The sequence below is a fragment of the Polyergus mexicanus genome, unplaced genomic scaffold (genome assembly GCF_030449975.1).
Source record: "Polyergus mexicanus isolate NDT 795.1 unplaced genomic scaffold, iyPolMexi1.0 SCAF_13, whole genome shotgun sequence".
Classification (NCBI taxonomy): Eukaryota; Metazoa; Arthropoda; class Insecta; order Hymenoptera; family Formicidae; genus Polyergus; species Polyergus mexicanus.
The window spans coordinates 9,141,471-9,163,884 of record NW_027223333.1 but is presented as its reverse complement, the minus strand read 5'-3'; the positions used below and the strand labels follow the sequence as shown (position 1 = coordinate 9,163,884).

Genomic DNA, 22,414 nt, shown 5'->3' with positions numbered 1-22,414 from the left:
GCCCGTAATCTGTAGTATAATACAGCCTTTAGGTTGGTAGATATTTTTGCGTCGTAGCCATGATCGTCGTGGCGATATTAGCACGTGGGTTTTGTTTACAAATAACGCAGTTGTATTTTTCATGCGAAAGAGAAAAAGACAATTTTCTTTAATTTTTATTTCCACATTTTATAAACTAAACAATTTCCGCAAACACGTGTTTCTCAGGTATACGAAATTGGATTTTTTTCGTTTATTTGCACATACATATAACATTTCTTATTATATTAGCTTAATTATAAAGAGATGAGCAAATAAGAGCCAAATGCGCTGGTTGAGGGGCGCTAAAATTGTGTTCACGTTGTGTGTGAATATGTATTTATTATGCATTTCTATTATATTACTCTATTAGTGTAAATAATATTACTTGAGTAATATTATCATAATTGACAAGTGCTTATCCAGTGCATTTGGCTCTTATTTGCTCATCTCTTTATAGTTAAGCTAATATTATTTGATATTTAGAACCTTTTATAACATTTCTTATTGAAATGAGATACGCTCAATTAGTAATGGGACCGGCCGGTTCCGGCAAGGTAATATATCCATCCCTTACCAAGTTTTAATTGAATAGTAATATATATATATATATATATATGTTTAATGAAATAATTGTTAATATCTTAAATTTTTAACAGTCTACTTACTGTTCAATTATGCAACAACATGCCATTGAATCAAGGAAAACGATAGATGTTGTAAATTTAGATCCTGCAGCAGAATATTTTGATTATAAACCCTTGGCAGATATAAGAGAATTAATTCAGTTGGATGATGCAATGGAGGCTGAATTTAACTTTGGACCTAACGGTGGGCTTGTATTCTGCATGGAGTAAGTTACATCTCTCTTGAATGGATCAATTGTTTAATTGTAGTTTACTTTAATAGAAGAAAATTGTTTTTTATATAGATATTTAGTTGAAAATGCAACCTGGCTGACAGAGGAATTGGGTGATGTAGACGATGATTATATAATATTTGACTGTCCGGGACAAATTGAATTGTATACCCATATGACTGTAATGCGACAACTGATAACCATGCTGCAAAATCTTAACTTTCATATATGTGGAGTATTTCTGATGGATGTCCAATTCATGATTGATGCACCAAAGTTTCTATCTGGTACTCTGGCTGCTCTTAGTGCAATGATAAACCTAGAAATTCCACATGTTAATGTTCTTAGTAAAATGGACTTGTTATCAAAGAGCGCGCAGAAAAGATTGGACAACTATATAGAACCTGATCCACACAGTTTATTGACAGATGCGGAAGAAGATCCATGGAATGATAGATATCGCAGTCTTACAGAAAGTATCGGTAGAATTATAACAGATTATAGCTTAGTGCGTTTCTTGCCGTTAAATATTAAGGATGAAGAAAATATTGCGGATATTAAATTAATTATTGACAACACTATACAGTATGGTGAAGATACAGATGTAAAAGTAAGAGATTTTGATGAACCTGATAACGAAATGGATGAATCTTAAAAAGTTATTTTATAAGAAAAACTTTTACATAATTCTGTGTACATATAATTCTCTATATATAATATCGTATATTTAACAGATTATTAAAAAAAAGAAAAATGTGCTACAAACAATTCTTTATTCAGGTATATTTATAATTTACTTTGTATTGATATAAAATTGTTTGTACAATAGAAGATATTTACAATTTGGAAATATTTTATCTGTCTACATATAAATTTAATGTATTAAATACAAACATGAGGCAACCAAAAGTAATGGTCGAGCCGTGCGCGATAATTGCACTTCCCTCCCATCCCTCCTCTAAATGCTCGGCGATTCTTGTATCATATTTTGCATTACATTTGCACAAGAGCTTGTCATTCTTGTGTGCATGTTCTTGCAAGCAAGTTGTTTCCTTCTTGTGTAAAATTGTCTTAATTATTTCAGAAGTTTCTTCCTCCTTAGTGACATTTATTATTTTATTAGGTTTTTCCTCTTTTACTTGCTCTTCTAAACCGCGAGTATAATCACAGGAATACAACACATTGTCTACTATTGTTCCATATTCGCTGTAATTGAGTAATTCAAAATTCTTAGTTGCCTGTAACAAAAAATATTAATGAGAAGAAAAGAAAAAACATATTTTTTATAATATTTTCTTTCTTCAAAAATATCTGAAATAATGCTCTTAAAGAAAAATATATTATGTCCGTTCTTACCTCGTCAAAAAATATAATTGCATGTTTGGAGGATGTAAATCCACAATTACCATAATTGGATAAAACTAAGTCACAATTGGGGCCATTGCCAATAACGAAGGTTCTACGAGTTATGAAAACTGGTGGATTAGGCTTAGGGCTTAAAGAAAATAATACGGCTCTTGCTCTTCTATGACAATTTATTGTTTCATAACTCTCCCCATCTGGATTTAATACCTGTTCTAATCTCTGTCGTGCTAATGCTTCCAACACTGGTCTTTCTAATAACTGGATGCCTTCTTTAATATTATAACCACAATATCTTGAATGAAATTCAAGATTACTAAATTCCTTCGAATTATCTATCGCGATCTTGTCTGCTATATTCGTATATTCGTTTGTATCTGACATTTCTTGTCGATCGCATTCCTCATCCGAGGCTGTTTCATGTCCCTCTTTTTCTTCTTTCACTTTGATAGTTTCTTCCATTTTTTCACTTTCTATACAATTATCATTACTATTATCTACCTTTTCAGAATCTCTACGTTGCTCATCTCTATCTACAGTATTTTTTACAGGCCATATAAGATTGTCTTGAGAAAACTGTACAGGATCTAATTGCGGCGGATTCTCATAATGGAACTTTACACTGCAAGGAACTTTTATTCTTGGACGACCTTCTAATCTCACCTTTGTGCGAAATAATGGATTGGCAGTGCGTGCTTTACGCAAAAAGTCTAATTTTACTGCGTGCTGATCTATTGGTTGATTGGCATATTTGTCCCAGAGTTTTATGCGTTCTGTCACTCTGCAAGAAGTCAACAGATTCTGATCTATGAAATGATTTGGATGATTGGGACACATCCATCTGCCAATAGGCAAGGCAGTCAGTGGAGGATCCAAACAATCCTGATGGAAATATAATGGACAATAGTCACACGCGATTAGTGGAGCCTTCCTACAACTACGTCCACATTCGAAACATAAACGGGCTGGCAGTGGAACCATTAAGTTGCTATCCAAGCAATGACTTTTTCCAACTGGAAAAGAATATCATATATTGATATTTCTTATATATTGATTAATCTAAAACAATTATAACAACTGATACTTCAAAGTATACATGTTTTTCTTACAGAAAAAGACAAAATAACATATCATAATCTTAATCCACTTACCATTATTGTACGACGAACTAAACTGTTTACCTCTTCTGCCAGATACATAATCCATTTTATTACTTCCAGGGAACATTATAGGCAATTGTAACTCCTTGGGTAACTCAAACTCTCTTGGATTTACTAAAGAAGCCGCCAATGCTAGTACTTCCAATGCAGATTTTTTCTTTTTTTCATTTCCTTTACTATCCAAAAGTTCTCTTTTAGAAGCACAACGGCAGGCGTAACACAACCATTCTCCATTAGGAATATCTGTAGGATCCACTGCAGGATAGCTAAAAGGAACAGTTTAAGTATATTCGTATCACACAAGTCATATATTACAGTCATACCATAAGCGCACTTACTGGCATTGTAAATGATAGGAGGCTGGACATTTGTCGCAACATATGAGCTCTCCACCATCTCTACAAGCATCACAGAAATCACGATTGTGACCGCGACCTCTTCTCTTGAAGTACGGATGCTTCTTCTCTTCCTTTTCCTTCTTTGTCTTAGCTGCCTTGGAATCTTCGGATACTGGTGGTGCTATGAGAGCTTGTATTTGCTAATGGAAAGACGATTAAGTTTAGAAGCATGTAATTTCTTTCAGAACTAGAGGCTGAAGAGACTGCAGAATTAAACTGTGCACATTTTCTCCCCATCTCTTATAGGAGAAAGTTCTATATCATATAGTGGTAGATTCGTTTACTTTGCTTACCGGCATTAATCCGCCAATCGTCGGGAAACCATACTCGACGGTACTCATTTGAAATTTGCACTAGTACTTAGCAAATAATCGGAGAATTATTTCCTCGTCTTCTATCAATTAAAATATCTACTCTCTCTCATCCCATTAAATTCATATATATGGTAAGCATATCATAACGTTTGTAGCGACCCCTTAAATGGTTATATCAAAATTAAATAATAGTCAAAAAATTTTAAACTATGTATTATTATTATCTATTTCTTTTATTAAAAGAGTTGCATTTTTAATATTTCACATATGTATAACATGGTGTAACATATCTTTTTGTTAAGAGAAATTTCTCTAAGTTTCTCTCTGGTACTAGATACTTTATTGACACCGCGCTTGCGCGAGAAATTTAGCCCGCAGCCCGCATGTCAATGGGCAATATGGGCATATGGCTATGATCGCATGGTCCATCGTCCGTCGTCCATCAGGTCCATGTGATGTGACATTTATGCAGCGACGATAATTGCAAAATTATAAAGGAAGCGACAATGTACTCGGCAAACGTACGTGCCGGCATTGCACGCGTGTTACTCCGCGTGGAATCACGCAGAGAGACGCATAGTAATGCGGAATTGATCGAGTTATGTACGAAGATTGAGAACCGAAATCCGCGAAATTTAGAGCGACTGAGGATAGCAAGGAAACCTCAAGGGTATCATCTCGACGTACCCGGACGAACGTATTGGCATAAGTAAGACATGCTTCTCAACTGCCTTGCTATATACATATACACACACACACACACACCATACACTATAAATATATATATAATCTTTTGATCATTCTAATTTATAATTCAAAATTATAATTTCAAAAATCTTTATTCGGTTTATAGACTGTATCTGATTAAGAAACCTCGTTACATTACTGCAGAAGTCCGCCACTTTGAAAATGGACCGATCATTACAGCCTCTAGCATGGAATGGGCATTAAAGAAGCAATTATATCGGTACAGATATTTACTTAGATTTAAATCTTATGTTTTATTATTATTCTTCGTCAACAGTTAGGTTGATCAAATAATTAGTGACATAATATGAATGTTCTTAGGAGTACCGATGGTTCGGCTTATATTAACGTGGGATGCGTGTTAGCTCGGCGTTGTTTGGAGGCTGGGATTTGCGAAATGGAAGTTGATGCCGAGTTAACTGGAGAAAAATCTAAATTATTAATTAAACAGTTAAAGAATAATGGAATCCATCTGACTGAACCATCAGTATATAAGTATCCAAATTCTTGGGATAGGTGTAGACCAGAAAAGCCATGGGAGATTCATGAATAATACGCATACCATCTTTTTTTCTACACGATAATGTAAATAAATACAAGGAATAAAGTGTGTATTATATAAATGATTTGGTTCTAACAATGCTTCTTGTGACAAGTAAATGAAATTAAGGTTGGTGTGAACTGTGTGTATATTATTGTAGTATTTACCACTGCAAAATGCCAAGTTTTGTACACTATGATATCTCATTATAAGAAATAAAAATAAATAATTATATCACTATTAAATAAACATCTAATCTAAAAATATAATACTATTTGACTTATAAGTGTCATATCATTATCCAAGGCAAGTACACATTGCGTCATATGGTAATAAAATTTATAATATAAATGGAATGTTATTACATTTTACTTATCATAATAACTATACAATAGAAAATTTAAGTTAGATACATGTACATATACAGATTGATATAGAAAGAATTCTGAGAATTCATTAGATTTATCAAGAGACTGAATGTAAATTTGATAAATATTAGTTTATGTCAATATATATGTATATAGTATATAATATATAGCTTAAGTATTATATTATATGAATACATAATACATATATAATCATCAGAGCTATTCCCATGTCATTCTGTATATGGTAATTAGAAAAATAATTTTGGATTTTTTTTTCTTCAGCTGTATCTGGAATATTTTTCTTGTCGCTACCGATATTTGTAATAATGATATATTCTATATTAAGACATGATTCTAGTTACAGTATTTTTAAGTGCCTATCAAAATCCGCAATACACATTACTCACTTATGCGCACTATTTCGCGGATCATTAAGTTAAACTGCTTGCTCGGAACAAATAAATAAAAACGCAATAAACACTTTAAATAATTTATAACTACTTTCTAAAGTGATAAAATCACAAAGTTGGAAGAAAATTTATCCATGTATCGCGTGACGTATAATTGGATCGCTAATATATATTCATCTACATTAAAAAGAAACAGAATAAAGCAATATGAGATATACGTTTCGATCTGCTATCGTTAAATTGTGTATATCTAAAATTGTTTAATTGAATGTGTGTAATAATCAATATATTTTAATACAATTTAAATTTATATACGACTTTCCATTTATCTTCATTCAAACAAATTGCTGTCAATTTGATAGTAATTTGTTTGCACTCAATTCTTATAAACACACAATTAAAAGTCAACTTCTTTGACATTTGCTTAAATTTTTTTATAGGCCGCAATTACAAGAAAGAGACAAATTAATAATATAAATAATCTAATATTTTGATAAAATTCGATTTTTTGATTTTTCGGAAACTTGCGGTAATAATACTGCATAGATATCCATACACATTCACGAAAAAAGGGATGTCTTTATTTTGCGATGGATATATATATATATATATATATATATATATATATCAAGTACGTGTGGGCGCGCGCGCGCGCGCGCGTGTGTGTAGTAGAGAGAAAGTACTTTTAAAGAAAGTATAATATATCATACAATAATTTTCTCTCTCATTGACTGTAAAACAATAATGCCACTGTTATCAGAATATGACACCGTTAATTACACGTATATATACCTTCGATAGTGCGAAGATAAGTCAAAAAAGGAGTCATAAAAAAAGAATAAATAGTAACACTTTACTTGCAAGTGTGGATATCGATATTTTTCACGCAAGTCTTGCATTCGACGAAGCAACACCAGTGAAATTTGCACGCGCATCTCTCCCTGATGGTCGACTTTTGCGTATTGTATCCTCTGCCGCAGCAAAGTAAATTACAACCATCCATGCCAGAGGAAGTTCTGTTACATAGCCTGCCCTGCGTGCCTGTTATAAAATAATTTTAAATAATTATGAAAAGAGCATCATCCAGAAAATAATGTTTAAAAATATTTCTTCTCGACTCAAACTGAACAAAGAAATTTGATAAAAGATACAACATCCACGAGGAAGAAAAAGATAGTATTACCTAGCGATCCTAAAGTATCATTCGGAAGGCAATAGTTTGGCGAGTCATCCAGATAGACCAGATCATTTGCAGTAGGCACGGAAAATCTCGGATCGCGCATCGACAAGCGACCCCGTCGATTGACTTTGACTTCAGTCGCACCGTCATACTTGTCCAGCAGAAAATCGCCTGAAAATATCAAAACTTATAACGCTATTTACACAGATATAAAAAAAAAGTTCTAAATAATATTGTTATTTGAAATGTTCGTGACAATGCATGACATTATTTTGAACGGCCTTTTAAATATTTTTATGATCACAAAAGACATTGCTCCGTAGATCGTGATAGTAGATATTAATCGCATCGAGACTTACCAATTTCGCGAAACGATGCGAGTTGCTGCCAGCAAGTAATCAGACTGCAACTTCCGGAAACGCCGTGACATTTACATGTCACCTTGGACCTTTTAATGACGGCCTGCGGATGAACGACTTATTAGTTTCGTGACACGGCGGCTTTAGTTGAGCGAATTCGTATTGAATTGTGAAAAATCGATAAGAGCGCCTTCGCGCGTTTAACGATGCGACATTTAAAAGACATTTCTCACACGTGCAGGCTAAGAAAAGAACGAACTTTACCCTGCGACCGGCCTCATTATTATGTAGATTCATCAAGCTTCTGCCCTGCTCTCGGCTGCCTCTCTTGAAACTACGTTCGCGCTCCCGCACGTCAACAAATGCTTGCGTAAATCTGAAACACGTGAACAACAGTCGTTTACTTTTAATATTATACAAGTACTCTGCAAAAAATGTTAAATGTGAATTAAAACAATGGCTAGAGAAAAGTTATATGAATAATATGATGACAATAATAATTATATATTATATTTAGTTACGTTTGATTTTTATGTCTATTCGGTGAATTATTATACTTCGAATAAGTGCACTTACTTGTAGCCGTACTCAAGATTATCCCCACATCCGCCCCAGATCCAATCGCGATTCAGATCTCTAGGCCTGCTACTCCTGGAACAGCCGCACGACGACAGTTGACCATCTCGGCAAGAACGACTGATGGAGTAAACTACCCCGGCGGCGGTGATGGCGTGAACAAACGCAGTTTCCCTGCTCGCTGTAAACGAACAAATGCAACATGTATGTGTGTTTGACAAATTTAATTCAAAAAATAAATATTTTGGACTGACTATAAAATTCCCGAAGGTATAATCGAATCAGACCTATTCTGAGCATCGGACCGAACACAGTCTCGTCGTGGACAGTGGAACAATTCCATCTTCTGTCTCTGAACTGATGCTGACACTCCGCGATGCCGTATTTCGCACCTTTGGTCACGCTGGACATGTGATCCACGGATAGTTGGCAGAGCTTTCCCTGGCCCTGAGATAATCCTCTCAGGCCGGTACAAATCTCGGAGGCACTCGCGTCAAACGCCTCCATCGACTGCGCCGCTTCCAATTGTGGAAAATGTCGTAGACCCAGATTTCTGTCAAGTTATATAAAATAGAGAATTGTCAGAATAGTTTCATACTTATAATATCGTATTAAAAAAAATTTATATCTTGTTTTCTTTTTTCAAAGAGAATGCTGACATCGTCGCTTAAACAAAGTTTGGCGCTCCAAAACTCTATCGATTGCGACGCAAGAGCACGGATATTTCGTTTCGCCGACGCTACATACAACGTGGGATCCCTAACTCCTAGAGATTTGTTACGCCGATTATACAAATTCGGTGCAAGATGACCCGCGTTCGTGGGCGCGGAGCAGCCCTTGGATTTCCTCGCTTAATGGCGGCATTTGTGAGTCAGCCGAGCGAAATGATGGAACGGCACCGTCAAAGACAGAAGCCGAGGCCGGTGGGATGAGATGCCGGGGAAGGGCCCACTAATCTGTAATTCGAAACGGGCGACTGTCGCGAGCGTAGGTTCCAATAGCGTCTTCACGGCTCGCATCGTTTTCCATATTTATCCTTGTGAGAGATTCATTGATAAATATCCTCCGCGAAATCATCAGTGCGATTCGCTCGCATCCGGTCGATCCTATGCAACTCGCTACGTATCTGCGTATATCTCATATATAAGATTTAATTAATTTACACATGATCTCATGATATTGGAAACGACGAAAATATATAGAATGTTTTCGATAAAAAGACACCTTGTATAAAATTAAACATTACGCTCATATTCACGTAAATAATTGGATAAAGCCTCCTGGATAAGACAAGTTTGAAGATTGGCGCAACTTGGTGAAATAAATTCCTCTATTATATCCCGCAGCTTCTATCGTCGGGGCCAAACGACAATCTTTCTCGATTGCATTCGGCCGGCCACGATTTTACGCGGTAAGCCACGACAACCTGTACGGTGACTTGGTGCAGCTCGGAGGACCTGTCCGAGCGTGACTCAGGTGAATACTTGCCGGGGTTGTCGACGACGCGACGCACCCGTTTAAGATGTATCGATAGCGTGCATTACTTGGAAATTTCTAGAGGATAATCACATTTATTTAGTTATATGCGCTAGCGTGTTAAACTAAGTAAAAGTTTTTTTAATTGAAAATATTATCTCAGATATAATACGAGGTGAAAAGAAAACGTTAGTCTCGACGGTATCGGAAAAGGCTCGTTCCATCGAGGTATCGTAAGCGTCCGTCCCCAAGTATCACCGCGATCGAGCGTAGAGTCGTAAAAGTCCGCGCGAGCGTCTAGGGAGAGCGTGTAATAGACGACATTAATATTCTGGAACACGCTTTAGCGGCGATATATCATTGGCTTTACACTCCCCTAAAACAATGGCGCGGACAATCGCGAACCCGGGGGACAAGAGGGGGAGAAAGAGCGATAATATTTCGACGGGGTACGGCCCACGCACGGGGTTCGCGCGGGGTACCATCGTCGCTCGCGTCGTGGGCCGCAGGTCCGAAAAATAATGCCCCGCGTCTTCTAAGAGATTACAGCTACACGCGCACAGCGGTGTGCACGCATATATATAGGGTGTCCCAAGACAATCGGCCGTAAATGACAATGCAATGAAAAAGATTGTGTATAAACGACCAAGCCGAATAATCGAGGGATGCGAGACGATTAATCGAATTACATAAATATTACGCGCACCGATAAGAAGAGCTACGCCGATATAAATATGTCGAAGCCCGATGAACATTATTTGTCGCTGTAATATAACGTGTGGTTTATATAAGCGTATCCCGATAAAAGAACAGACGAGGATTTTCTCGGGAGAGATGCGGGGATACAGAGGTAATTTTGACGCGAAGAAAGTCTGGAGCGACCCGGCCGGCTGACAAAGGAGCGCGGGCGTTCGGGACCATTCGGTGATTGGTCATGCTCACGCGGGGTAGAACACAGGGGGCGAGAATGGCAATTCAAAGATTAGACACACTCCGAGCGAGGCGGGGTACAAACGACGTAGGGAACAAGTTCGCGGAGAGATTTTCGAGGGCACCGAAGATTCCCACGATGTTGTGCCCATGCCCAGCACAAAGGCCTATAAATTAGGAAGCGCGTGAAAAATTGCCCGCTCTCGATTCACATCTCTTTGTAACGTATTAATTTAATTTACCTCGCAATTAAAGTCGCGAAGTGATCGCGAATCGACAAGTATACGACTGAAGAAATATTTTTGTATAATTTTGATAAATGCGAATTCAATCACAAGGCCAAACTTAGCGATCATCCCTCTTTAATGAAGAACAATTAGAAGTAAAAATTATTTTTAAAGTAAACGATTCGTTTGATAATTCGATAGATTAATTTAGCGATAAAATTCATATTTATTCGCTTATTTTAATCACATCTCCATACGCAACAAAATCTCAATTATTCGAGCTGATATTGAAGATTACAGTGTAATAACGTGGATAATCGAAAGTTCAGTGAAACCATGTTCGGATAATGGAGCTTCCACCGTAAGAACGACAGCCACCCCATAGCCGTTAGTTTATCCTTTGATCGACGTTATGTAGGGCACCCCTTGTCCTTCGACGCCGGCTTATTTTAAGAGTCGCGCGAGCCTAATGAAAAAAATAGTCGCGTCCCGTCTAACTATAAATACGCGGGTAAGACCAGTTAACATCTCTTTAACGCGCGCGATCGCCCGATTGGAGAAAGAAAAAAAGATCCCGCCGCGAAAGAGATACTCACATCCAGGTCCCCGGTACCGTCGAAGCGGCGGTTGTTGCGGCGGCTATCATCAGCGATCGCAGTATCACGAGTAGACCATTGCTGCGTATCGTCATTTTTTCACCCTGCAAGCATCGGGAAAAAAAAATGTTACAATTTTGTATTCGCTGAGCGTGCGTCTCAACAACACGCGCTCGCGTATTAATTACTTCATTACGAAGGACCGGTGCGCTTTAGCCGCTGTAAGCTGTAAATCGGGTTTAGCGGCGACAAAAAAGAAACGATGATCACGACGGTGCGACGGTGAAATCAAGGTTAAATCGATGCATCACGGCCGCTGCAATTCACGATGGCGAGGGGAAAAAAATCGCCTTTTAATTAAACGTCCCGACCTGATTGCAATTTCTGATTATTTTGCCCGCGAGACTCGAAAATTCGGAATATTTATATTCGCGTGCGTCTTCAACACGCGAGATAAAAATTAAAAATATTACAATATACAAACTTGATATTACAAAGTATACTAAAATATAATTCTTCTCTAGACTCGTCGCTGACAAAATGTTTGATTAGAAAAAAGAAAAAAAAAAATCTTTATATACATACAAGTTTCCAAAATTTAATTAAAGAAACCATGTGTGTTTAATACGAGGCCGCAGTGTCTGTCGCATATTACTTTGAAGATTTAAAGTAAGATAAGAGGAGTCTGCGTCTGCAAATTGCATCAATTACTATCCACTCATCGACGGAACATTTGATGATTTAGAACGGGACAATTTATAGCCATTGCTCGATGTTATCAGACTCAATAACGTACGCGAAGATATCTGGACGAAGAAAGAGAGAACTCTCGTCTAGTCCCTCTCGGCGTCCATCAGATAGACGCGTGTTCCAAAGTGATTAAAAGGCGCAACAGTGTGACGCGGGGCCAAGTTATGAACTTTGTCGAATTGTAACTCGACTCCCCGTGACTTGTATCAACAGTTTGTGCAACGTGAGAACGCAGGGTAGAGTGCCGCGTCCAGGCGCTCGCAAGGTGTAATGTCGAACCGATGTACCATAATCGTCCTGGACTCTGGGTGTCTTTCCGTTCCGAGGTCAGCCCGTGGCGATGCTGGGCTCCGGCTACCCACACGGGAACAGTGACGTAGCTGAAACATGCGAGCCCGATGAGCACAACTAATAACATGCGTTTACCTCCGTCTATTTTCGTCAACGTCAAGTATCACGTCAAGTTACAACTGTATTGTAAATAACGATCGAGTGTGAACTTGAGCTCTTTAAAGTAACAGTCTGTAGCGACAGCGTTACTTTAAAGCGTTTTAATTTAATCGAATAATTAATACGTTTGATGTACAGGATGTTCCTAAATAATCTCGTAACGTGTCCTCCTTGGAAAAAAAAAAGTTCATATAAATATCCTTTCTCCCGAATTTTTCCACACGCGATTAGAAACACCCTATATATTTTGGAAATATTTCGAGATGATAATAATTAAAAAATTCTCTTTGATACTCTTGTAATATTTTCATTCTTATAGGAGAGGAAGAGACGAGAAACGATAGGGTTTCCTGTATCAATAAAACTAACTCGTACCATACACGGTAGCTATACACGTCCCTGTCCCATGGAACTGGTATACACGCATATATACACGTGTACACACGCGCGTGCTTATATAGAGTACATCGCCGTCTATCTAGCCCACGCGATCCGCGGGTCGACGATATTAGCCGGCGTATAAAATGCATTTGTGATCACGTGTGGGAATGTAAACGGCGCGCGATCTTCGGTATCCGCGCGTGGAAGCGTGAACCGGGCGCGCGAATTGTCAGCGTCCATAAAGTATCTCGCACTAAAGGCTAAGCGATATAGGGTTGCAATAAACGCCGCGTGCGTTTCTTACGAAATGAGCTAATCGCCGATTCCGTATGACTGCACGCGCGCAGTTATAATGAGCGCAATAAGCGAGAAAGAGAATATATTTGATATTAGGCGCACATGCCTAACGACGCACTTGGCTACTCGAGTATTCGCTCGCGTAATCCCTGAGACGGGAGCCGGCAACGCATCGGCTGCCGAATCGTAAAATGTGATCGTGAACGGGCGAAGATACGCATATATATAAGTATTGGGAGTCGCATTTAAAATAAACTTATAAAGTTGTAGACCTCGCTCTTTATTAGCGAATTTATCCGACAAAGATCTCGCCGATTCGCGAGATGCAAGTGACGGAGAGTCTTTGAGTGAAGAAATCGCGCAAAATGCAGGAGGCAAGTAGGAAAATACAAATGACACTCAAGTCATTTAAGAATCTTACGGACGTGGATGAGACCCGGATTAGAATCGTCGCGCAGGCAGACCCGTTAATTGTATTTACTAGATAAGACGAGGCGAGAAAGTCGCGTCGAACGATATGATCCCCCGAAGAGGCAATCGGCTCTAGATTTTCACGAAGAGCGCCAAGACGACGGCTCGAGCCCCCTTAACGAAGCTGGAAGCTAAGGACGGTATACACACTCGAGATACACGTACGCAGAAGAAAACGAGAGCCTACGAGAGGCCACGAGAGAGCGGCAAGAGGAAAGGACATAGGGATAAGGGGGAGGAGGAAGGGATCTCCGGCAGAAAAGAGGAAGAAGGGAGATGGCAGAGGTGGAGGAAGGCTAGAAGGAAAGCACGGGAGAAGATGGAAGATCCGAGAGAACCTCTCTGAACGCGGAGAAGCATGGGAGAAGGGGGGGGCGGAGAGACGGAGGGGGGTACGCGAGTACAGTAGGGACCGGTCGACGATTGTCAATACAACCTGCACGAGGAAATACGACTTATACTAGAACAATCCAGCGGAGAACCGAGAAGAAAAACCAGTTAACTTTAGAAATGCAAACTGTTGGAGAAACCGTTCTGTCCTTTGCCAGTAAAGGTATTAGCGATGAAAGGCTTTGTGTAAAGTGTAAAACTCTTTGTACACTTTAAATGTATAAAATATTATCATTATTTTACGATATTCCCCTAAAATATTTGGATAATTTTACCGGGGTATATATATATATTTTTTTTTTTTTTGAAAATTACATCGCTGATTATATTTTCGCAAAAGTCTAGCGTCGCGGAAAATATATTTGCTAAAATCTCGGTCGATTAAACGAGTGAAAGCGACCGAGATGAGTGGAGAGTTCTCAAAAAGATTGCAACGACGCTGAAGAGTAATTTCGTACGTGAAGAGAGCGAGAGAGAGAGAGAGAGAGAGCCCCCTTTTTACAAGAACGTAAAAGGAATACAAAAGCCATTTCGTCGGACATTGTAATCGTTGATTATACTCACTATACATGCGTAGGATACTATCCGGGTACTCTCCATCCAATCGTAACTCATAACTTTTACGACGCTTTCGTAAAGATACCTTATTAACATACAGCCGCGCTAATTTATCCCGGGAGAACCGACTTTTAATTGGGAAGTATCAGAGAAACGACGTCTTATCTTCTCGAGGGGATTGTTATTACAAATATAATGGCAGTCATGACGCGTTTTATGAGCTTATCAACTTAAAAGTCACACGATCGTCGTCACATATCGTCGATTTGATATGGATATTAGGACATAATTTTAATCGAATAATATAATGCAATTCAATATTTTTACCAAGTTAAGTTTCAAACGGTGATTATTAATGAATCGAGACAAAATTTAAATTTTTATTTTAAATTTAATTTAAATTTAACTTGTTTTGCTAACTCCTATTTCGCATGGCTACAAACAGATATTTATACGATGCATCAGGCATATAGTATTTCATAATACGATCGCATTTTAATATCGCTCGATAATATCAAATAATAAAAACGGAATAAAACTAAAAAAAAAAAAAAAAAAAAAAATGTCGGGATGATTAATTTCAGAAACATTTCGCGGAAATAAAAATCAGGACTGCCTCCGCCGTCGAGTCCTTTTCTGTTCGCGCAATCGAATGGTAATCGTCCTGGATAATGGCAACTGCTCCGATTTAAGATAATGGAACAACAACAACAACAACCGGCCGCATCTGTCGATCGTGGCAAGATCCGGATTGCAAACCATCATTATCCCACGCGTCTCTCGCGCATCCCTAAACGCGAGGAAATGATGATCCTCGCGGTGATTACACCTATCTTCGGAGCCGGTTGAAAATGCTCGTCGTCGTACGAGCTCCCATGCAAATCGTCGATGATGCATCGCGTAAAATATCTCATCCGAGAGCGAATATTTCCGCGAGTAGTCTCGCGGCTAAATGAACGGTGCGGATCGTAAAACGCGATGGTTTTAAAACACACTCTTTTCACCTCGTTTAAAAGGCGTCGAGCAACGGAGAGAAACGGCGGCAACCAATGTTGCGATGCGATATTATTCATCCGATAACGACCGGGCCGCGTCATTAAACACAACAATCTCGGGACGACGAAATTGAGTTTCTCTCGAGTTTTCCCGCGTCGCCCTGAATCGTCTTAGCTTTTCGACAAATTGGAAAATATGAATTATTCTTGATATATATATGATAGTTTTACAGCCCCCCCCCCCTCTCCCTAATTCTTATATATATCCAGAATGTCTACTCGAATCTTGTAGAAAAATTACTCGATATTTTTATTCAAAATTTCAGGCGAAGAGAATATTTTGAAGAGTTTTCTAATGCTTTTCATTCATACAAAAGAAAAACACAAAGCCGCTTAAGTTTCAAGTGCTAGATTTGCAAATGCAAATGCAAAAAAAAAAAAAACCCTGAATAGCTTTGTAAGATAAATATTTTTTCACTTGCATAATATTTCTATCATTAAAAATTGCAATAAAAATTATGTACTGTAAATTCAATATTTTTTTAAGTCATCGAATATATAAACGGAGATTATCAAAAAGAAAATTTTTTCAACAAATTTCTTGGGTTGGGATAAAATTCTACGAGAATTCCCTACTTTTCTCAGGTACCAAAAAAAAATATATATATATATATATATATTTGAGAATCCTAGATTTTTTCATATTTTTCCAGGGAGTAGACATCCCGTTATCTAAAAGAAGCATCAGTGTCGGTGTGACATAAGACGTAAGACTCAAAGTACTACAAAATTTTGACGTTTATACTTATATGCGCGATATTTTAAAACCGCCGAATGTATCATTTTTTTGCGACAAACTTATATGTGTATCCCGTGAGAAATAATTTCCAAGTTCTATACAAAAGTGATCAATGACGCTTCGCCGGAGCCTATTGTTCATGATGGTTCGCGAAGTGGAGCAAAGTCGAGGCATAACGGAATGGTCATTTGCGAGATGAGCTACGGGCGAGTCGCGGCGAGCCGTTAAAAGGGGGCTGCTGCCTATTAATCTGCCGAGACATCGGTAAATCATTGCCGGTTCAGCGACTATCAGGCGGAAATCCTCGGCTCGACTCGAACGATATATATTGTATATATACATATGGTGCAATCATTCCTGAAAGAGAAGCAGAAAAAAAATTTCACGTCGATTATATACCGGATATAATTAAACGGAAGAATATTATTTTAGGCAAGAGATTCTTTAAGAGAAGAAAATACATATGCTCGAAAAAGTTATAACCGATATTCGATAATAAATTAAAAAAAATACACGTTAGACACTGGAGGGCCAACTCTTTCACTGTCGCCTGTGTCATCGACGTGTTTCTTGTCGAGCGTGAGCGTGAGATGGGGATGATTTTGAAGCGCACTCGGGACTGAAAAAGAGAGAAATGATACATATCTAAAATTTACTTTATACAACCTGAAATTTAGAAACCTTAAATGCGCGAACGATGGAAAGTGAAAGGATCGGGTCCTTTCCTTAAAGTCGCGTCCGGGTCACGATCCGATTGTGGCTCGGCTCGCGCGAGCGATCGCGTCGATGAAATCGCTTATCTCGACGGTCGTTTTCATCGAGCACCAGACCGCCACTGTACACCATCATCGCTTATATCGACTGCCCGCTAACGAGATCCTGTTACAACCGCTTGACAGACGCTTGTGTGTACGCGCGCGTGATTCCGCGCGCGCGTTTCGATTCATTTCGCGAAATATCGTTTTTTCGACGAGGAGGCCTCGTTACAATCCGTATTATACGGGGAGATCGTCGTCGCGCGCTAAATTCGTAATAAAGTAAATCGTGTAATCATCCTAAAGCTTGATTATCTACGCGAACAGATTATTTATTTTTACCGTAATATATTGGTCTCCTTCTAGTTCATTCCGTTAATAATTGTATCTTAGAAAATTTTAATATTACCGTTAATAATTCTATCAATGATTTTGCAAAGTTTCGTGTCGCCGATTCTTTAAATAGATCTATCATGTTGCTATTATAAATAAAAGTATCATATGTGTTATCTAGCACGATTATGAAATAATGACGATTAAAATGTAAGAATTATTTTCAAAGGATTTACATGTAAGAGAGACGTGTGATGGATTTGAAGTAATCGTGCAAAATTGAGAAGTATAATTATCGGAATTAAAGAGAGAGATAAATCGGTAACGAGAAAGCGTCGTAAACCGGTGCTCGTCACGACGAATGGTCAATTATTCTAAATGTCGTGGTGACCCTCGGCAAGAGTTGCCGTTTAATTGAATAATTACTCACCGGAACGGAACGAGCCGTGGTCGTTAAGTATCGAAGATAATTGCGTCTCGGTTCGGTTCGGCTCGGCAGGATAATCCCGCGGTATGCTCGGCTTATCGTATCGTATCTTCCCGCTCGACGATACCAAATGTAAGAATCGATTTTATTCTCGTTCTTTTTTTTTTCCCTTATCGAAAATCCCCGCGACGAGTCCTTGTCCTTTCCGCGAGTAGAGTTCCCGTGGACGAAAACGTTCCTCTTCTTCCTCTTGTTCGTGTGACACGACGCGCTGTTTCACGTCTCATTTTGTGACCCATAAGATCCACCGATTCGCATAATTAGTCCGCCGTATCTCTCTCGGATCCGACCGAGCGAGTACTCTCGGCCGAAGTACTCGGATACTCAGCGAGATATTTCTCCGGCGAGGAACGCGAAGCGAGATTTCTTTCACGGGGCGAAACCTGATCGCCTGGGTGAGCTGCTTGCGCTCGCGCGATTGCGATCTTGACGGAATAATTTCCGCCGCTGCTGGAGCTTCGTGAAAGAACCTTTGCCGACTGGCGTAAATGCCGCCGTTAATTCGCAATCTGGAAGAATCGACGCATTCGTGCAATCCGTCCAATCATCAAGATCAATCTTCGCGTCCGAGCTTCAATAAGTCGCGTTATTAATCGTTGCTCCGTCGACGTTGGATTTATATTTCACTCGTCGCGAACGCAACTATGACTGTAAGACTGTTTTCGTTCCGTTCGGAAACCTGTCTCCCGATCAAACGTCCGAGATAAAAGCGAGCCATCGATATACATCATTCGTTGGTCCCTCGAGCACTCGTTTTCGCATCAAAGTTCGTCAGAGTCTGAACGATCGGTTTTTCATAATAACGAGTCTTTTTACGCCTCAAACGGCTTCAAGATTGACAAGGATCGTTTTTGGCAGAAGGATGAAACTCTCCTCGTGTTAAATCGACCTGCGAATCGCCTAATTACAAGACTAGCTTATCACCTTTTTCGAATGATCTCGCGATTCTCTTTGGAGAGAACCTGATGATACTTCTTAGTCAAATATCGCCGGTCGGGGATCGCAGAGTAGTAGTTGCGGTTCTTCGCTAGGCATTCGGATGAAGAAGCCTGGTCCCGACGAGATCAAGCTCTCGAAGAAAAAAAAAACGACAAAACTCTCGCTGCACCTTTCACTGGGGCACTTCCCGAGTCTCGTCCTGCGGCATCCTGTCGTCGCGGACCGCGCGGCTGGTATCTCACAGCGGGGAGAGAAGGTTGAGGAGATGTCGTCAAAAAGATTGGAATCTAATGACACTACGATTGGTAGGTTCTTTTCTCCGGAAGCGATCCTGTTGGAGAACGAGTGTTCCTCGTGGTATTGTGGGGGGTTACCAGGAACGCTGCGAAACCGATCGGCGCGGCGTGTTGGTACAGAATGAACGCAGCAGGGTCCACGAGCTCATGGTCCCTCTCTTTTCACTCTCCCTCTCCCCTCGTTCCATCATTCTTTCTTTCTCTCTCTTTCTCCCGCTCACTCTGCTGTTTACGTACCCCTGCTCTCCTTCTCTGTCTCTCCAACCAGTGTCTCCCTCTCTCTCCTCTCTCTTTCTCTCGCTTTCATTCTCTTATTCTCTCTTACTTGCGGCTCTTTCTTTGGAGAGGGAACCCCTCGATGGTCGCACGAAAGCCGCCGGCTGCTTCTCTCCCCTGCTGCTTTTCTGCCTTTCCGTTCGTCTCTCCTCCGTTGCTCCACTCGCGCTTTTTTCTTCTCTCTCTTTTTCTCACTCCTTTCCTTCTAGTCGCGCGGTGGCTGGTTCATTGGTTTCATCGGTGCATCGGCCCGGGCTCTTCGTATTCTTTTCTCTAATTATACCGTTACGTGCAATCGTCCGTGTCAATTAGCAGCTCCTTTCTTTCATTCCTCCTCTGCGCTTCTTTTTTCTTCTCCTGCCTCTAGCCATGCCCGCGGTATCCGGCGTGGCGTGCAACCCCTTCGAAAGGATCACTGCGAGGAAGAAAAAGGGGGAGGCAGAGTGAAGGGTAGCGGTGCGATCGGACCCGCCAATTAATCCTTCGTATCCTTCGAGTCTGCCGCTCGTGTAACAAGACCACCACTCGAGAAGCGATACCTTAAAATCGTAGTTTCCTGCAAGAATCAATCGAAATTAATTATGTACTGCAAATATATAAGAACAATATTCAAAATATTTGTTATATAATTCTCTAACATAATTAATATAAATTTTAAGACAAAATATACATAAAAATAAAAAATTAAAAAAATTATATGCGTACAAAGAGAGAAAGAGAAAGAGAGTGAGAGAGAGGGGAGGGAGGGGGATAATGTTCACGAAAGAAATTTTATTTTCATCTTTTAAATATAAACTAAGCGAGGATTAATCGCATAGTATATAATGTTGGAAATAATGCAAATCAATTTTTTCTTTCAAAAATTGCGAAAAATTTTATTCCTTTATTTCACACACATATATATATATATATATATATAAGACTAACATAAAATTGTTATTTTTAAATTTTTGAGAAAAACTTACGACTTCGAAACATCCTATTCATCTTTATTATATAATTTGGCATTGCACTCAACCATATATAGAGAATTGCATGATTTCGAATTTTATTCGCCTTTTAATTTTTTTATCGATATCTCTCTCTCTCTCTCTGTCCACGCGCGCGCAAACACAATTTGGGATAATCTAATAATTCTAATATAAAAAAATCGTACTCGATATTAATCCGAGACGCGCTAAAACGTGCGGCGAGAATACAAATCCTTAACACGATTGTCTCCATCTCTCTTCTTTTTATCCTCGCACGTCGATCGCTAAATGCAGCCGTCTCGTTCTATCGTCCGAGGATCGCGTTCGACACTTTTATGCACGATAGAGATCAAGGGAGCGGGAACGATTAGCGCTAAATGCGCGGCGTATAGGGCCTTTGTAATCGGCATTTTACGCACCGACGATAAACATCCAGCATTTATACTCCCTTGCTCATTAGAGTCAGCCACGATGAAGAGATACGGTTTATTCATCTCGGCGCGCTCTTTGATTCCTCCTTCCCTTTAATCATATCGTTACGTACAATCGCCCTCGTTAATTATCCGCGCCTGCGCTTCCCCACTAATTTGAAAGGATCGCGCTAGCGTCGATTCTTTCGCGCGCGCTATCTTTCGACGAATCGTGCAATTAATCATCTCCGATGACATGTCATATATATGTCAACGTAATCGATAATCGATAATTTTTTTTGCATCGTGAAACGCTTATATCAGAGATTATACATTGAAAATGGTTGATTAACTGAAATAAAAAAAAAAAAATTAACATTTTTTTCCCATAAATTACATCACATGGATTAGTCTATGATTTTTTTCAATCTCTTAATTTTCAATGCATAATCTGATATATCGGATCTTACTCGGGATAATAAAATTGTATATGTATATCGCTTCAAAAGAGATATTTTTATTAAATTTACAAAAAGGGATATTCTTGTATTTAAATCTAAATTTGATTCTTCAATTGTTTACTAAAAAGCGAAGTGATACACACTTACATCTCTTTATTTTTTATTTTACATACTTTTATTAATTTTGTACATTTTACTTTTTTATTAATTTTTAGGATTAGCGAAAAGTAAAACATGAATTTTGCTTGTTACTAATTTGTTAATAATTATTAATAATATTATTTAATTATAACTTATAAAATAGTTAATAAAAATATCCTTTATTAAATTCCTTTGAGAGACTCATCTCTAATGAACATCATAGCGTTTTCTTTTTTTACAGAAGATGCCGCAAATGTGTTTAGCGTTATTGTGATATTTGTCAAGATATCTCTCCATGCGGTGATACGATAATCGCCACCGATTAATCTATCTTTCTTACCGTCCCTAATCAAAAGGACACGTGCGTGATCGATCACCTTAATTGCTGTTAGATTCTGTCCCCTTTTCTCCATCGCTTAACGGGGTAACATTAATCGAAGGTTCTTTACGCATCGAAACGTCACCAACGAGAAAGATATTAGACTCGGTCCGATCGTTATCGTATTTCTTGTACATTTTTCTTCCCAGAACAAGTCGTCTTTTTCGAGTGTCTCTTTCTATTATCGCATGTCAGATACTTTTCATTAATCAGACAGGAAAATATAACAAGACATTCATTTTGCACAAAAATTAAAAAGGAGCAGCCTTTTATCAACGTAAAAATAATTAGGATACGATATTATCGATCAAATATAACACCGACTAGTAAAAAGATGGATGCATAATTTTTTTA

General features: G+C 38.9%; 4 protein-coding genes across 5 annotated transcripts; 2 read left to right on the top strand and 2 right to left on the bottom strand.

The window, feature by feature from the left end:
* Nucleotides 1-45: 45 nt before the first annotated feature.
* On the top strand, nucleotides 46-4,487 carry LOC138938720 (GPN-loop GTPase 3). Of its 2 annotated transcripts, XM_070305917.1 has the most exons (6): nucleotides 46-207; nucleotides 550-575; nucleotides 678-871; nucleotides 950-1,657; nucleotides 2,791-4,242; nucleotides 4,446-4,487. In XM_070305917.1, the coding sequence occupies exons 2-4, from the start codon at nucleotides 552-554 to the stop codon at nucleotides 1,530-1,532; spliced, it is 801 nt and encodes a 266-aa protein (XP_070162018.1). In that variant the 5' UTR covers nucleotides 46-207; nucleotides 550-551; the 3' UTR covers nucleotides 1,533-1,657; nucleotides 2,791-4,242; nucleotides 4,446-4,487. The 2 variants fall into 2 exon arrangements, with proteins under 2 accessions (XP_070162018.1, XP_070162017.1); XM_070305916.1 differs by lacking the exon at nucleotides 4,446-4,487 and having other exon boundaries at nucleotides 505-575; nucleotides 2,791-4,373.
* Nucleotides 1,643-4,418, bottom strand: LOC138938719 (PHD finger protein 12). Its single transcript, XM_070305915.1, has 5 exons — nucleotides 4,091-4,418; nucleotides 3,738-3,937; nucleotides 3,391-3,665; nucleotides 2,234-3,252; nucleotides 1,643-2,115 (listed from the first exon to the last, which is right to left on the bottom strand). Exons 1-5 carry the CDS (start codon nucleotides 4,136-4,138, stop codon nucleotides 1,732-1,734), a joined length of 1,926 nt encoding a protein of 641 aa, XP_070162016.1. The 5' UTR covers nucleotides 4,139-4,418; the 3' UTR covers nucleotides 1,643-1,731.
* A 35-nt stretch (nucleotides 4,488-4,522) lies between the features above and the next one.
* On the top strand, nucleotides 4,523-5,624 carry Mrpl18 (mitochondrial ribosomal protein L18). The gene is made up of 3 exons (XM_070305918.1): nucleotides 4,523-4,820; nucleotides 4,965-5,078; nucleotides 5,180-5,624. The coding sequence occupies exons 1-3, from the start codon at nucleotides 4,618-4,620 to the stop codon at nucleotides 5,409-5,411; spliced, it is 549 nt and encodes a 182-aa protein (XP_070162019.1). The 5' UTR covers nucleotides 4,523-4,617; the 3' UTR covers nucleotides 5,412-5,624.
* Nucleotides 5,625-6,793: 1,169 nt separating this feature from the next.
* LOC138938883 (protein Wnt-5b) lies at nucleotides 6,794-12,717 on the bottom strand. The gene is made up of 8 exons (XM_070306241.1): nucleotides 12,559-12,717; nucleotides 11,522-11,625; nucleotides 8,580-8,845; nucleotides 8,293-8,473; nucleotides 7,981-8,092; nucleotides 7,717-7,819; nucleotides 7,361-7,528; nucleotides 6,794-7,218 (listed from the first exon to the last, which is right to left on the bottom strand). Exons 1-8 carry the CDS (start codon nucleotides 12,658-12,660, stop codon nucleotides 7,031-7,033), a joined length of 1,224 nt encoding a protein of 407 aa, XP_070162342.1. The 5' UTR covers nucleotides 12,661-12,717; the 3' UTR covers nucleotides 6,794-7,030.
* Between the last annotated feature and the right edge of the window lie 9,697 nt (nucleotides 12,718-22,414).